Here is an 18580-nt window from a genome sequence, read left to right on the forward strand (position 1 = left end):
CTAAAATTAGAATCTTTGATTTTTAACTTTCAGTTTGTGAACTTATTCTAAGTACGAACATATTTAAACTGAAAAAAAAAATTATTTAAATAAAAGAGTCATTTCATTACACATATATACCAAACTACTTATTTTATGTTTACTAAGATTATTCCTTAATTAAATTGCATATCTAAATCCCCTCTAAAAACTAAACATACGATTATGTATATCTAAGAAATTAACTATTAATCAACCACTCATATATAATAGATATTGAAATACGAAATATACATTAAAAATATAAATTATATATATATATATATATATATATATATATATAATGACTTATTTAATAGTTAATACTTTTGTGTGTACAAAATATTTTTGATATTTTTAATGAAAATATTAATGTAAGACTATAGCAATTAATAAGTATAGATCACTTTTTTATTGAGAAAAAAAAATATTTTTAACCTAAATTTCAACAAACATTTTAATTTTCTAATAAGGGAAATGATTATAGATTTAAATCATGATTTTGATAAAATTGTAGAGATATGAGAAAATGAAGTCAAGTGTCAATAAAATAAAATTATTTTGTATACATTAAAATTAATTATTAAATTAATTATCACATATATATTTTGTATGTTAATATATATTTTTACGAATGATTGATTAATAATTAATTTTTTATATATATACTAAGCATTATTGTAATAATATTAATTGCTGCCTTGACTAAAAAGTGCAAAGAGATATATATTAAAGAATAAATAATTATTTTTAATTATGAAAATTTAAGTACTAACAGAATTAACCAGAAAAAAAATTAAACTAATATTATACCTAAAAAAATAAATTCTGTTTGACAAAATTAAATAAATAAAATTGTCCTATTTTATTATCCACTAATATGCCAAATGACAAAATTCCAACTAATCATTAATTGTGATGTATACCATTTTTTGTCCTTTGTTAGTGGTCGTATATGCATTATAAATGTCTGAAAAATAATTTATGCTCTTGATGCATGTACATGGACAGAAGCATTGATTTTTTTCAAAATTTAAGTATTGAAAATTCAATCAGCGTCTTATATGCAACGATCTATTGATCAGTTTAAATTTACAATAAATTAGTCATTTATCTTCAAAAAATCCAAAAAAGAAATATCAATTATCCGAATCCCAAATATTAGCCTCGTTTTTCCTCACCCTTTTTAATGCTCTAGTCAAAAGCTATCATCAACAAACTGAAAATTTTAAACAAGCTAATCACACTGCTACTTTAAGTCTGATATATAGTTGGTGATCATTGATCATTCACCTTTGACCCATACTAACCTATATTTTATCGGATTTGGATCCTCTCGTGCTCTTCTCATGTTTTTATACTGTGAAATTGAGTCCCATACATGACTCACTAATTTAATACAAGAACATGTGTGCTGCTTCACTGAAATCCAAAACATGCCAACATGGGTAAGGTAACACTAAATAATTTCATATAAACTGATCAGGAATGGATGTTCAAAGATAAAGAATGATTACAATCGAAAGCTAACAATAATAGATGCATGGATCCCCCAAAAAGTAAAACCATATGGCAGTTAGTATGGATGGGGAAAAAATTGTGAGGTGCACATTTGTATTATAGTTTACAAAGGGACACAAGTTAGTAAAACAATGATTTAAGATTTAAGGACCATGCTTGCAACCCAAATTTGTTAACTCAAGTCAACATTAAGATCATTTCCTCCTAGATGAGGCCGGAGGCAAACACGAACCTCATGCTCTTCCGCTCCTGCCCGGAGTCTTGGCACCATGATCTCGAGCGCGGATCCTGGCCCATCATAGTATGCTTCGATGTTGGCATCTTCGGGAATTCGAGTTGAAAGAGGGATTTCACGGACAAACTCTCCATGAGGGCAGTGCTCTGGCGACGGATCTGTAAGCTTGAATGTCCTATCATTTCTCTTGATAAATTGCTTCCCGGATGTGCTCACACAAGAAACTTTTATGAAACCATGGGTGAGAGTGTTCCTCCACGAAACTTTCACTCTTGGAAGATCCACAAATGGCAGGCTGATGATAATCAAGTAGCCTTCCTCGTCCTCATATATGGTTTTTGCAGCTGTAACGGGTCCACAAACATTCTTCATCACACCAGTAAAGTCATTCAACCAGCCCGGTTCGCTTGGGTGAACAGATATATTTGCAATCCGATCAGATGGAGGATTAATCGGCAAGTAACATTCTTCGTAATTACTATAAAGGAAAAAGTCTTTCCTCTTCTTGCCACTGACAGGAGACAGATCATGGTTGTCACCATTACTGTGGTTAGACAGAGTTGTTGATGATAAATTCAGCCCGGATCCATTAAGCATTTTCTTAGGGTGAGGATTAGGAGTCTTGATTGGATGAGGCAGTCTGTCAAGTTCAAAGTCTGTGTTGGGAAGATTTCTCCACGAGCTGAAATCACTTGCTTCAGGAGAAATCTTGAAATTAAAATCTCGGCCAGTGAGTTCAATCCACCTTTTCTGCTCTTCCTTATCGATGCCTGACAGATTGGGTGATGGAACAACTTCGATGCCATGGACGCACTGTGGGTTTGAAAGACCTCTATAATGCTTCCGTTGCATCCTATGGGATCGAACAAAACCCTTCTCAACGCTAAATGGAAACGGGTGCTCCCCTTGACGAGAGTGCCCATTCATGTAACTCCTCAGCTGCATCTTTCCCAATGCATTTTCAGGCTTCTCCTTGAAAACCCACATGTACATGTTTTCCATGTCATGTTGAACCATAAAGACATCAAGCTTAAGATCAGTTTTGTCAAACCCTGAAATGCCATTGCTGTCCCTTATGACCACGGCCTTTGATTTCTCGTGCAACACAGGCTTAAAGTAAAACTTGAAGAAAAACCAAGCACCCCATATGCTATCAATTCGCTTTGAGCACTTCTTGCCAGCTTTAGGAGGGTTGAGAAAAGTCTCGGCCTCGTATCCCTGAGTACTAAGTCCAACATCAAGGATATCACAGGTATCAGAATTCCACAGCTGTGGCGGGGGGCTGCGCTCTGCGGAGAGGGGCAAATTGATATCGGGCGGACGAGAAAGTATGATTTGTGGATTCATCTCCAAATCAAGTTCCTCATGAGAAGATGCACTTGAATCCATGGACAGGAGTGTGGATGGGTGATGACTCTCCATTGACAGAACAGTGAGAAGAGAATCAACCATGTTACCTCAAATTCTTGCTGCTGCTGGATTCAAGGTTGCCATTCCATAACTCAATTCAACAGAACAATCTTATATACACACCTACATCATATCAATTCTCCACTATCAAAAACCCAACATTTATAAATCAGATTACAGAATCCTCACACACCCACTTCAGAAAACACACATTAAAAATCCCGAGTATCAAAAACAATTTTTTTTTTCAAACAAAAAATCAAAGCCTAAAAAATTGGTATTTGTTAGGGTTAATAAAAACCAAAAATGGGGCTTTGAAGGAACATTATATCTAACCCTAGACCAAGTATCTCCATAAATCCTAAAAAAAAAAGTATAAAAACTGTATGAAATATGAATCACTATTATATTTCTAAACCGTTTTTTTTTTCCAGAAAAAAAAAACGAAAATCAATGGTTAGAGAAACGAAAAACAGATACCCAAAAGGAAAATCAACTGGGATCTTTAAAGTGTACCTTAGAGAATAGGCATAAGAAGATAGAGAACCAAAGCCGTTGATGATGCACTTCTCCTACATATCAAATCATATCATCTGCAACCATATGCTATTGATTTTCTAAACCCTAAAATCCCTTCTACACCCAATTAAAAAATTAAAAAAAAAAAACTAATTTGTTTTTCTTCTCTTTTCCACTCGTCAAAAGAAACGCGGAAGAGGATAGAAGGCAGAAGCAGAAGCCGTGGGGAAGCATCTCACTACTATAGCTACAGCTTTCCTTTCGTGGGTCATGCATTGAACTCGTCGCTACCCCAAACGGGTCGGTTTTACCGGGTTCAATCAGCGTTTCAAAACTATCGGATCTGTTTGACCCGGTCCAATCACTTTTCCAATTATCAAAAATGTGTAGGGCCCGTTAGAACTACCTCCTTGGACGAAAATGATTTATTTTCAAAAATGTTAATGTAAATTAAAAATTAATCAGCTAATAATAAAAAAAATAATCACTGAATCAACTATTATATATTTTTATATATAAATATATATTTTATAATATTTTTAATATACATTTTATATTTAATATATAATTTTTATAATAACTAATTTACTGACTAATTTTTAGTATATCATAATTAATTTATTTTTAATTAATTTTTATTAACAAAGTTAGAAACTTTTTTTTAAATAATAATTTTAATAATTTTTTAATAAATATAAGTTTAATTATTAATTATAAATATAGATTACTTTGGAATGATTTGGTAAAGTTTTTATATTTTGAAAGAAGTACGAAAGTTGATTTTTAAAAGTTGTGGCATCAATATATTTATCACTTGGATTTATTATTTATTAATTGCTTCTATAGCATTTTAAAAAATGATTAGTATCGTTGGTTATTTTTTTATTTTTCTATGAATATTCTAAAAAGGTTCAGATGGGTTAATTTATTTAATTTGGGCTTCCTTATGAAATCAATAATTCATGTCATAAAAAATTATAACAATAGTAAACATGGTACACAGTAATTCAATAACTCACAATAAAAATTGTATAAAGTCAAACTAAATAAAAACAAAGAAAAATTTCATAAAAAAAAGAAGCAACATGCATCAAAGAGAAGTAAAAATGAACGAAAAAAGACTTGTATGAATAAGGAGCACTAGAAACTCCATAAGAAAGCAACATGCATCAAAGAGTATCAAAGAAAAAACTCCATAAAAAAAAATAATAACATCCATCATTGGTTGTTATTTGTTCGTCTTATGGCAATGTCAAAAGGAATGAATCAAATATTGATCTTTTCGTTGGTTGGATATTTCTTTTTTTTTCTTTTTTTTTTCTTGAGATCTAGTGTCCTAACTTTGAGAGGAAAGTACTTGGTAATATTTCTATGGTTTTTTGGGGTTGAGAACTTTTGATGTCCGTGAATGGCCAGGTTTAACTCTTTCTCCCTTTTGAGTAAAGACTATTGTAAAAAACTGTAAAAGAAATTCATAAATATCTATGAGCACTAAATTTATTGTTTTAGTCAATATTTGGCCAATACGCTAAACACTAAGTACTGAATTTTAAATTATCAACTTTAATAATATATAAATAAGATGTTAGTCAAGTGTCAATTGATATTGATGAAAAAAGTATTGACCTCTAACTAAATTTATCATTATATTTGTTGTTTGTACATGTTAAAATTATTTTTAGTTTAATTTATCAAATATAAATATTATGATTTTAAAATTTAGTTTAAAATGATGAGTTAAACCGATAGAAAACGTAATTCAGTCTACACTAAAAACAACAAATGTTAAAAATAGTTTATAAATTGAAAAATCAGTGAAGAGTCGATCAATCGAAGTGAATCGAAAACCAACCGAATTTTGAAAAATCTCAAAACGACGTTTCACCGGAAAGAAAACAAAACAAAATCTAAAAATATTTTTTTTAAAAATAGAGTAATGTCCTGGTTAGCAGAGTGGCGTGATGAAAGCGTGATATTTTAGCATAAAGGTGTTACACCCTCTGCTCCTGTCGTGCTCATCGTGCATGCTTCCAGTCAAACCTTTAGCCATGTTTGCTTCCCGTGCTCGTTATGTTTGCCTCTAATTCCAATGTTGAGCACAAACGAGGATGGAGATGGCACAAATATAGGTATGAGTGAAGGAAAAGGTTGTGAGATGGCATGAGATCAGAAGTAGAGGAGAGCTGCGAAAGAGGAGGTTGATGATGCCATAGAAGAATAGGAGGAACTGAGATTTTGAGTTGCACAACCTCCACTACTTTAATGTTGTTGAGGCCAATCCCATAGAAGAATATCTAGGGTTTGTTGTATATACTTAGAAGAAAATTTTAAAACCTTGATTCTTTATATATTAATCTAAGGAAGTATATGTCAAAAGAAATCAAAGATCTTGATGGACACTCATATGTGATTTTGTGATTGGATATTGTGTTTAATTTGTGTTTTTACATTAAGGAGGACTTAATTATAAAATTAAAGTAGTGTAGGGATCTAATTGAAAAGAAAAAAAGTATAGGAATATAACTAAAAATTTGGTGAAACTATAGAGACCAATAGAGTAATTAAACCTTATTTTAATACATATACTTCAGTTACTAGAATTGTATCTATTAGAATTTTATTTGTTATTGCATCTATATTCAAATTTGTTGTGCATCAAATGGATGTGAAAATTACGTTTTTAAATGGAGATCTTGATAAAAAATTTACATAGATTAACTCGAAAAATTTACATAGATCAACTCGAAGGTTGCATGATAAAAGGTAACAAGAATAAGTTACGTAAATTTTTCAAATCTCTTTATTATTTAAACCAAGTTTCAAAACAATGACATGAAAAAATTGATGAAGTTAAGATTTCTAATGAATCTGATAAATACATATATAGCAAATTTAATAATAGTGTTGGTGTTATTATTTGTGTATATATTGATAATTTGTTAATATTTTGAACATGCTTAAAAAAGGTAGATGAAATTAAAAGGTTTTTATCTTCTCAATTTGATATAAAGGATATTTTTTTTTTTGTGACTGATATAAAGGATATGGGTGTTATAAATATTATTTTTAGAATAAAGATAATAAGAAAAAGTGCTAATTTTATATTATCTCAATCTCATTATGTTGAAAATATGTTTAAGAAATTTGAATATTATTACAAACATGTATTCACACCATATAATTCAAGTTTATATCTATTTAAGCATAAAGATAATAGTATGTTTCAAATTGAATATTTTCGTATAATTAATATTTTTGTATAGCTTGCTCATCTTTTGAGGCAAAAAGAACTTGGCCAAAAAAGTATTGACCAACTTTTTTCAAGAGTCTAGGTTTTTCTTAGGTTGAGAATTCAACCATATCCTAGTTTTGTTTCTAACAGCAAAAGAGAAAAGCATAAGCCTATAGACATCAGAATCCACTCCATTGGTCTTAACAGTGTCACAGATTTGTAAGAATTCATATAGGAATTGATATGGATCTTCCGGTGAAAGTCCATGAAATTTGCAATTCTGTTACATCAGAGAGACTAATTGAGACTTAAGCTCAAAGTTATTTGCTCTAATGACAGGTATATAGATACTTCTTTCATAGAAGTTAGAAGTGGGTGCAGTGAAGTCACCAAGAACCTTCCTTGCATCTCCTTCATTAATCTGTTTAGCTGCCATGTTTGTACTTTCAATTTCTTATTCGAAAAGTTCTGTGAGGTCTCTTCCAGAGTGTTGTGCTTTAACTTGTTGTAAACGCTTCCTTAGGGTCCTCTCAGGTTCAGGATCAGGATCAAAGAGAGATTCTTTATCTCTGTTTCTACTCATAAATAAGGAAAAGAAAGAGAATGGGAGTTTCTATGTCAAAGTATAGAGAACTCCCTGTGAGATGTGAAGAAGAAAGAAGAATGAAGATAGAGGAATGAGATGAAGAATTCGAATAAAGGGGTAGAGGAATTCGAAAATTGAGAAGTAAAAAGGAAAACTAGAATTAAAATATTTTTGTTTTTATTTTAAAGATTTGAAAACTTGAGTGTGGTTTTCAAAAAAAAAGAGAGAGGAATTAGTTAGAAAGTTTTGAAAAAGGTAGAAGAGAAAACAAGTAACTAATTAAGAAAGATTTGAAAATAAGATAAGATAGAAGAATTAAAAAAGATTTGATTTTAATTTTTTTAATTTAAAATTGGAAAAGAAAAATCAACAAGATAAAATAAGAATTGAAAAGATTTGAAAAAGATTTGATTTTGAATTTTGAAAAGATTTTATTTTAAAATTTAAAATTAAGATAAGATAAAGATTTGAAAAAATTTTGAATTTTAAAATTTAAAAGAAAGATAGGAAAGAATCAAATTAAAAGAAAAGATTTGAAAAGATTTAGAAAGATAAGATTTGAATTTTGACTTTACTAACAAGAAAACACCAAACTTTAAAAATTTTTAAATCAAAATAAAAAGAAACAAGATTTTCAAAATTTTTGAATAAAGATAAAAAAGATATTTTTTATTTTTTGAATTAATGAAGAAATAGAAAAACAACTAAAAGACACCAAACTTAAAATTTTTAAATTAAAGACACTAGCCTTTTTGAAAATTAAAAATAAAACAACCAAAAGATACCAAACTTAAAAATTTTAAGATCAAACAAAAAAAAAAAGAACAACTTGAATATTAAGAAGAACACTCTTTTTAATTTTTAAAAATTTAAAGAAAATAAAGAACACACAAAGGACACCAAAATTAAGAACTGACACTAGACTCAAACAAAAGACAAAGAACAGATGAATTTTTGAAAAAGTTTTTGAAAAAGAAAACAAAAGTAAAGAAAAAGTACCTAATCTAAGCAACAAAATAATCCGGTAATTTGTCAAATCCGAACAATCACCGACAATAGCGCCAAAAATTTGGTGCACGAAACTGGCTTTGTAATATTTGCACAGATAGACCGACAAGTGCACCGGGTCGTCCAAGTAATACCTCAGGTGAGTGCGGGTCGATCCTACGGAGATTGTTGGTTTGAACAAGCAATGGCTATCTTGTAGACCTTAATCAGGTAGATAGAAAATCTGATTGTTTATTCATCATATGTATTTATATGAATTGCTTGGTTATGCCTTCTATTGTTGAGTTATGTTACCTGTGAAATTCTTTGCTGTTTGACTTGTGTGAATTGTTTGTACGTTTGTATTATGTACCTTACTTGTGTTTGTTGGTTTATAAATGTGACCGAATTGAAATGATTGAGGACAGATATAACTAAGTATTGATTAATGTAACTAAATATTATTTTAAAATAATATAATTTGAAAGAAACTGCTAAATCATGTAAAATAAGACTCAAAATTTTAAAAATTTAATAAAGAAAATTATTTTAGAAAGATATGTGAGCTATGTGCACTTATTCCTTATTTTTATGGCATTTTCATTTTCTATTGAGAACGAGTAGTTTGTTCTCACCCAAATTTTTTATCCTTTCAATTATAGATATGAAGACTTATTACAAAGCTTCAGATGTATAGAAGAGTTTAACTGCGAGTTAAGTTATTATTAGAATTTATTTTTTCTCGCATTTTTTAGTAAAATTTCTATTTATCTTCAAAGGGGTAGGCTTGGATTTGTTGTTCATTTGAATAACTATAATATATTATTAATAATCATGTGAATAATATTATTTAGAAATCTTTGATTGACGATTGTTAAAAAATAAAGATAAATTTATTGGCTTTTTCCTAAATTTGGAAACGAGTTAGCAATATAAAGACTCAGTATTAAGTAGTTAATATTAGGAGAGGTTATGTAATGTTCTTTTTAGTAGAAATACTGTGATTTAAACAAGATATTTTGCTAGAAGCAAGGTTACACATTCTACTGAAATTTGAAATGATGCTATTATCAGAATAAAAAACAGCACCATTTTAAGGCACGAAACAAAGTCCACATTATACGAATTCATAAATAGGGAAATAACTTTCAAAGAAAGAAGAACAACCAGAAAGATTACTACAAGAAATTATTTTTTGTACAAACATAAAAAATGATAATATAAAAAACACATAATCCAGCAAGAAACATAGTTGTAGAAAATAAAAATGAAGAAAAAAAATCAATCTTAATAGAAGATCAAGTAACAGAATATACACACACAACATCAAAACACGAACGTTTCAAAACAACCTTTAAACAACCGCGAATGAAGATTTCAAATAGAATTTCAAGACAGAAAAATCTTAATGGGACCGTAATAAGAAAAATGAAAAGACTTGAAAAGGAAAGAGAAAAAAAGTTTTAGAAAAAGAAGAAAAAAAAGAGAGAAAATAGATTGAGTACATATAAAATTTTAGGGGCAAAATAGTAAAATTATCTTCCCATTTAATGATGCGTACAGTTACCAAAGTAATCGAAAGAAACATGCAAATAATTACGAAAGGACTCAATGTTTTTATTCTATAAACACGTCGAGTACTCGACTTGACCTTATGAAAGACGATTTACCCAATGTGATAGAGATCTAGCTCGACCTCTAAAAATGCTTAAGTTTAATCCAATAATGAAGTTTAGCCTTAAGTAAAGACCCACTACCTAATCAGACCCAAAATTAATAAAGCCCATTTCACAAACATCAGGTGAATCGGCTCCCACCTAACCTCGTAGAGGTCGGTCACAACGACACAAGTGCAAATCTACTTATCTAAATAAGTAACCAACTCCTACGTTTCTCTTATTCCTCTAGAAAAGAGATCTTAACAATCTCTCTAACCAAAAGGAAATAACTATCCACTACCTTTCCACTCTAAAAAATGGTTATTAACTCCACATCTATACTTATAAATATTGTCACACCTTTAGGTATAATTCAAACCCAATCTACTAAAAACTTACCTAAAATTTATACTAACTTAAGTATCGGAATCCTTTGTAAGTACCATTTTCCATCTCCTCACAAAAAACTCAAATGACTGCATCTATCCCAACATCAAAAGACAAAAGACACTACTTTAAAAGAAATTTAGACCTCACACTCAGGTCTAAATTCATCCGTTTCTGGTAATTCTCATAATAAGTCTAATTTTAAAGAATAATATTTTATTAGATTTGACTTTGTATTTTTTTTTGTAATAAGTTAAATTTTATTTCGTAGTTAATTTGACCTGTCCAAATTTTAAAATAAAACCTTTCCTATATATATACATTAAAACTAGTGATCAAATTTGAAAGTTTTAAATTTAAACGCAACGTATAATCACCCTCGGCCACAAAATATAATTTAATCTTAAAAATTTTCCTATTTTTTTTTCATCTACTCACAAATAAATGACCTCTTCATCGAGGATGTGCTTTTATGATATAATTACTCTAGAATAATTTTGAAAATAAAAAAGCAGCAGCCATATTTATAGTTTTATATAGAAAATAAATAATTAAAATTATCCCTATTTTTGAGAACGTTGTAAAAAATAATAATTACTCTTGATAACGACAAAAAATTTCTTAAAAGAATCGTAAATCGTGATTGATAAAAATAGTTTCAAAATATTTTAAATTACAACACAAATAAATAAAAATTATTATTTATTATAAGTTGTAAATAATTTTTATATTTGATAAACTATTCAGATATTATATTCAAAAGTTTATAAAAAATATTTGAATAATTATTTAAAAATATCAAAATTTAATCTATAGAATTATTTTTTTCATTTCTTAAATGTAATATTGGCCATTGAAAAAATAAATTATAAAAGGATATAATCAGCGTCAAATCAACAAACTCTAAGAATAAAAATGTTTTATTTTTTTAATATGTTTGTTAAAAATTACATTAAATATTTTAAAAATATTGTTGTCGTTAACAAAAATAAGAGCACTTTTGTCACCATATAAAAAATAAAAAACGATATTAGGAGTTTACCCTTTTATATACACACATGTATGTTCAATTGGAAAAAATACATGAAGTCATGAACAATAATCTATATGACTGACAAAAGTTATTACTTTTTATTAATATTTAAACCAATCCTAGATGCTAAAAACTAAATTTTAAGTTTTAATAGTATAAAAATAAAAGATTAACCTAAAATAATATTATTAATTAATATTAATAAGAAAACGTTGAACCTAATATTTCTAAAAATTACAAATAGAGTATATACACATATGTCTGAAATAGTTAAATAATTTAATCTGTATATAATATCAATCATGTTATGTATATACTATATATATTAAATTACTTATTAATATAAAATATATATTAAAATATAAAATATATATTAATATTAAATTATATTAAATATATACTAAAATTTATTATTAAAATTAGTCACTATATTTTTTTATTTATACAAATCCTTAAATCATCGAAATCAAAGTTGATGGTATAATACTATAATTAGATTATAATAAAATACATTCCAAAATGATATTACGAACTCTATTTATAATCAAATACGTTTAAGGTAAATAATCAAATTTAAAAATTCAAATTCAAACTCATTATAATCAGGTCAGAAATTCATGTCAAAGAGACCATTATTCATGCATGACTTTCACGAAGAACAAAAAATCAGAATGAACAACTCCATTATTTCAACAAAAGGATCGCTTAAATGAAGTTTAATTTTATTTATTTATGTTTTTGATAGCTTATATAATATGTGGAATCCAATATTCAGTGACTTGGGAATTCGGGTTTTCAATGGAGCAATTAAGAATATCATATGATAATATATTGGAAAAGAAGACTACATTTCGAATGATAAAAAGACTACCGTTAAAGTTATTGCAGCAAAAAAATATAATAAAAACAAAACAAAAAAGAGTGAGTAGAAAATGTACGGAAAGGAAATACGTGATTAAGACAAACAAATTAAAGCACAAACTTTTGAATTTGTTGTGTAAGCTAAAAAAAAAAAAAAAAATACGTAGCAGAAAGAATGTGATGGTGATGGAAGAAAATAAAAGAGATTTAGCAAAAGTGGTTAGAAAAGTGATGGAGATAGGGCAAAAGGATTAAATGGAAGGAATGAGAGAAGAGATTAAGGGGTTGGTATTCAACTGATTTGGCATATAAAAATGCGTTGATATAGTGGGTGAGTATTTTAATAAGAAAAAGTATGAGAAGTCAAATAGAATATTTGTACAACATGTATAATGAAAGTTTAGAGAGTATTAGAGATATAAGTATTAGTGTTATTTTTTTTCATCAGCTGAAATTTTTGGGATGAGTGATATTATAATATGGTATTAGAGTTCTAGATCCGAAAGGTTAAAAGTTCAATTTTTAGAACCCAAAAATTAGTTTAAGTTTTTGAAAAGATGTTTATTATTTCTAATAGTCAGATAGTTATTCTAAATAGTATAAGAAATATTCATTTTGTAACTCATATAATCTATTTGTACAAATAAGCCATTATCTTTTTAGCAGACTCTTTTAAATTTTGATAATATATAATTGTTTGGGTGACAGCAAAGGCGTTTACAGAGATATTAAAGTCGTCATTTACCATTCACAACTACCCCTTTTGGCAAACACACTTAGCTTTTTGCCTTTAAAAAGGACACTCCAAGCACTCTTAGTACACACATCTATCTTAGAGTGAGACACAGGAGTTAGCAGGGTGGTGCAGTTACATACACTCACATATAGTAGAAGAAGTTATGGCTAGGTGCTGTTTTCTGTCTCTTCTTCTTCTTCTTCTTGCTGTCGCCACAGCAAGTGCAAGCAGAAACGTCCCAAGCGACGCTGGCCTCAATGACCAGAAGAACGTCGTCACCTTCGGCGGTATTGGTGGTTATTCCGGGATTGGCAACAATGGACTCCCCTTTGGAGGTGGCGCTGCTGGAATAGGCGGAGGATACGGCGGCGGTGGACTCGGTGGTGGTCTTGGTGGTGCTGGTGGCCTCCCCACCGGGATGGGTGGATTTGGTGGACTCGGCGGTACTATGGGTGGTGGTGGTGGTCTCGGCGGTGGTCTCGGCGGCGGCCTGGGTGGCGGTACTGGCACCGGTGTTGTTCCTTTCCCTTAAACACATGAATACGATGCTATGATCCTTGAATGTTTTTGTTTGAGTTTACGTACCTTATTAGTGTATGTTAGTGTTGTAATCTAGTGTTGCATTATTATGTATCTGTGTCGTACTTTATTTGCGCTCTATATATGTATGTCCTTAATTAATTAATTAATTTACGTTTTTTTACGTCCATGTTACTCACCATTATCATATATAAGTGCGTGGTTGCTAGCTTAGCAACTTCCATCTTTAATTTCTGTGTTTTTCGGCTTTTCATATATGTAGTGTATTAATCAATATGTATGCAGTACCTTCATTTTTAAAGAGGGAAGATAAATGAACACAGACATAACAGTGATTTAAATAATACTATAACAGAAGTTAACTAAAAGGCATGCAGTTGAAACCATGTTGTTCTAAGAAAACTCCCACATTCTTCTTGCAATATTGCAATGTACACTATGTAATGTGATCCCTTAACAATAAGGGTCCCGCGAATTAAATTAGTATTATAAAGAGTATTTTTTTTTCTTTTTTTTTTGGGTTTTTCTCGTATCCATTAACCCAATAGATTAAAAACTAATTTATCCAGCTCTATTTTTAAGGATTTGCTCCTAACCAATAATTTATTGCATGTATAAAGCAAGATTCGAACTCACGATACTTATTTAAGCAAACTAGTGAATTAACTCAATTAATTATAAAGAGTATTTGTTAATGATAAAAAGGGAACATTATTTTTTACAGTAGAAAAAATAAAAAATAAAAATATTACATATAATACACATTAAAAAAATAGTTATAATATTTATTTAAAAAATTTTTAATAATAATATTAAAAATATAATTATTTATATGTCTTTTCATTTTGCCATATGTATTGGTAAAAGCTTACTTATACTTATTTTCATATGTGGTTGATAATAAAAAATTATTATCTAATAAATTAATAAAAAATCAAATCATTTAATAATTTTTAATTATCAGCTTTAAAATAATTGCACATAAATCTCCATCTTTTTAAAAATTACACTATTTATGCATATATTTATTTACAATAATACTAAATGATTAGTAAATATTATTATTTTTGGTCAATAATTAGTTAGCAATAATTTGTATATGCCATATTTATAAAAAATTTTACACACAAAAAATATATAATTTATATCTATATTTATCAGAATTTTTTATACACATAAATTAATATATTTTGCATCATATTTTTTAGAGTTTGCATGCATAAATTAATAAAAATTTATTTATTAAAAATATTTTAATATTTATGTTTGTCAAATAATATCCAAAACTACTAAAAAAATTTTGTCCCAAGAATTTTTTATTTATTAATACGCTTAATATTATGATATATTTTACTTTTTGAACGAAAAGTGAAGATTATTATTTTTATAATAAAAAATAACAAAAAAATATGTTGACAAATTTAACGAGAATCTTACCTCTTCTGATTTTGTTCTTTAGAAAAAACAAAAAGCACTTCGTATTAGCACACCGACAATGTAACGATAATTAATTAAAATTATTTACTTCTTGGAGGTCTAACCCAAGTAATTAAGATTAAGATTTTGGTTAAAACATGTTTAATGTGCAAATAAGATAGGCAAGTCTATTAATTTTTGGTCTATTGAGAGAGAAGATATCATTAAAAAGTCTAAAAAAAAAAAAATCAAGTCATGTACCAATAGCCGATCGAACATCGAACACGTACAATTATGTTGTTTGACTAGTGATAAAGGGAATGACAAATAAAGATATGTGTGCAATTAATCATTATTAATTATTATAATAAACATTTGATAGCAAACAAAATTTAACAAAATATAACCAAAATTTACCTATTTATTATTTTTGTCTCTAACGTTATTATAATTAAAATAACTTGTGACATGAATTTTATTTATTAGTATATACCAAATACCATCCAACACCAATAATATTAATCAGAGATTTTGAAGGTCAATGGTCCCACTCAGTGAAGAAAATCCCGGTGATGATGGCTAGCTTACTAGCTACTACTGTTCATTTAAGACTACTCCGACAGCTTGTATATATGTTCATCTCCCTCGAAACATCATATTAGTCTCCCATTACTCTTCCTAATTTCTAGGGATCAACTTATTTGATTCTTCTTGACTTGAAACTTTGTAATTAATATTTGAATTCGAGAGTTTGAATTTCATGAGTGAGAGAATAATAATCTAATAGGCTTTATATTAAATACCCAGCTATATAGAATAGGTAGGGTACCGGTGCATGCTTCAATATCAAATTTAAGACACCATCACCATTCACCAGTGCAAATCAATACATTAATTAATTTGCTGAAATCATTCAAAACAATGCAAGATAAGATTTCTTTATTGAGTTTGGTGAAGTTTTGAATGAAGGTACCTGAAGATTGGAACAGGGACCGTGTTACATTTACTACCTTAGCACTGACACAGGGCAGGTGGTAGTAGGCACGAGTCACTCCAATTCAATGGTAGAATTGAATTGGAGCCTCACACAGTCACATGTCAACTAGTCAAGTAATTAACCATCACCTACCTCTCTTTCTATGTCGCTCCCTGCCTCACTCTATCACTCTCTTATTTTATTTTACCTTTTTTTCTTTTCTGATTTTAGATATTTTATCAAATAAATAGATTACATATCCTATTATAAAAATGTGCATGGAAAATATTATAAAGCAGACTCTAGTTATGGTAAATGCATTGTACACGCACATAAATACATGGTCAAGGTAGGTCTTTATAAACAGTGAACTATGTATGTCCAAGTCCATATATATTTGAGTAGTGTAGTGTCCCCAATATCATCCACTAGAATTAAAGACTAAAGAGGACCAACATATATCATCTTGGTGGTTCTGAGGATCGAACTGAACTTATTAGTTCAATTGGATTAACAAAAATCGAGTAGTAAATTAATTCGGTACAAATAAAAAATTAAAGACAATAAATCGGTCAAAGAATAAAAGAAATTAATTAAAGAATCAGTTAATTTATTATTTTTTAATAGTTAATCAATTTAAAATAATAAAAATTAATATATATATATAAATATATTATATATAAATATATTATTATATTATATCTAATTTAATTTTAATTAAATTTTTGTTGAATTTTTAAATTTTTAAATTTTTAATTTTACTAATTTAAGAACCCGATTCCGTTTTCAAAAGCTTGATATTATCTAAACAAAATTATTAATTAATTGCAAAAGAAATTAGTTCTCCTAATTAAAAATAGGACAAAATGTACAATTAAATCAAATGGAGGCAAAAATTACACAAATTAACTAAAAGTAAAAATGTTACATGAATCTCCCAAAAGGACATTCTTATGTAATTCGAATGAGTCCCATTCGAATTACACTATCCAACACTAATTTGAATCAAGCCAATTCGAATTAGTAGTGATGCATATAAATCGAATTTAACCAATTCGAATTATGCATGCATGGAATGTACTACTAAATCGAATCACATTGATTTAAATTATACATGCACATGAGCTACACTAATTCGAATCAACCAAATTCGAATTGCCCATGGTTTGATGCACATGGTAATTTGAAACAGGTTGTTCTTATTTACCCATAGTATAGGCAGCCCAAGGTAATTCGAATCACACTCGTTCAAATTACTAAAGCTTTCCCTATAAATAGAGTTCGAATTGAACTCATTCGAACTGCAATTCTAAACCCCTGCCCCACCAAATTCAGAGAAAAGTCTTTCCCTACGACTCCAACAAAGTGTTCAACATCATATTCCGCTGATGGGGGATAACTCGGACCAGCTTTATCGTTTGGATGGAGTCGCCCGTATAGCTGGTGTTATCAATGAAGAGGTTAGTGCACACTTTTCTTTTTAAAATAGGATTTAATGTGTTACTTTTATATTTTTGTTTTTTGTTTCTTATAATGCTAGTCATTATTTACCGTTGTTAAGTTAGATAGAGTGGTTATATTAATGGTTTATTAGTTTCTAGATGTTCGACGGATCAATTTCTAATTTGGATAGTGATTACAAATTAGTAGAAGAGTATGAGTAGTAAAGATAATGGGGAGTGAAACTTATTTAGATTAGGATTTTTTTTGTTAACATGAATAGTAGTAATTGAAGTAAATTTTTATGTTAACGTTAAGCTATTTTTAAGAAAATATTTTTTATTAGGTCTTAGTTTGATGTATATATGTGATGTTATTTTGCATTTTAATGTGTAGCATTATTTGGTTGCGTACAAGTTGTATTCTTTAGATTAAGATATGCATTAGTTGATGTGTTATATAAATATGTTCTGAGTTGAGAGATAACCTGCTACATTTTTTATGCAGCCCCACTGATGTATTACGAGCATATGACAGCAGCAGGGTATGCGCTTGGAGGAGAGGATCATTTCGTATTTGCAGATGGCCAGTTTATACCATCTTACGAGGTTGAACGAGACTTGGTTTAGGTTGGATGAGCCGCTGGTTAGTGCATTTGTCAAGCGATGACGTTTGGAGACGAACACGTTTCATATGCCGTTCGGGGAGTGTACGATTACACTGCAGGATGTTGCATACTAGTTAGGGCTGCTGATTGATGGACATTATGTTAGTGGTTGCCTGACAAATTTTAAGCGATACATCGAGAGTGGTCGCCCAGCTTGGACGTGGTTCGAGGAGCTGTTGGGTGTTTTGTTTCCTGCGAATTGCATCGACAAGTTCGCGGTGAGATGCAGTTGGTTTTAGGACACATTCAGAGATCTTTCTGATGGTGCCGATGAGGCCACTGTTAGGAGGTATGCCTGGTTCTATATCATAATGCTGTTGGGCACTCAGCTATTTGGCGACAAGTCCGGTACTCGCAT

The 18580-nt window shown here is 29.3% G+C and overlaps 2 protein-coding genes across 2 annotated transcripts; one reads left to right on the forward strand and one right to left on the reverse strand.

The window, feature by feature from the left end:
- Nucleotides 1-1467: 1467 nt before the first annotated feature.
- On the reverse strand, nucleotides 1468-3932 carry LOC130935210 (uncharacterized). Its single transcript, XM_057864826.1, has 2 exons — nucleotides 3701-3932; nucleotides 1468-3307 (listed from the first exon to the last, which is right to left on the reverse strand). Exon 2 carries the CDS (start codon nucleotides 3224-3226, stop codon nucleotides 1712-1714), a length of 1515 nt encoding a protein of 504 aa, XP_057720809.1. The 5' UTR covers nucleotides 3227-3307; nucleotides 3701-3932; the 3' UTR covers nucleotides 1468-1711.
- A 9364-nt stretch (nucleotides 3933-13296) lies between these two features.
- On the forward strand, nucleotides 13297-13890 carry LOC130932487 (uncharacterized). Its single transcript, XM_057861817.1, has one exon. It carries the CDS (start codon nucleotides 13347-13349, stop codon nucleotides 13713-13715), a length of 369 nt encoding a protein of 122 aa, XP_057717800.1. The 5' UTR covers nucleotides 13297-13346; the 3' UTR covers nucleotides 13716-13890.
- The last annotated feature ends 4690 nt before the right edge of the window (nucleotides 13891-18580 follow it).

Source organism: Arachis stenosperma, chromosome 6 (assembly GCF_014773155.1).
Source record: "Arachis stenosperma cultivar V10309 chromosome 6, arast.V10309.gnm1.PFL2, whole genome shotgun sequence".
In the NCBI taxonomy this organism is placed as follows: domain Eukaryota; kingdom Viridiplantae; phylum Streptophyta; class Magnoliopsida; order Fabales; family Fabaceae; genus Arachis; species Arachis stenosperma.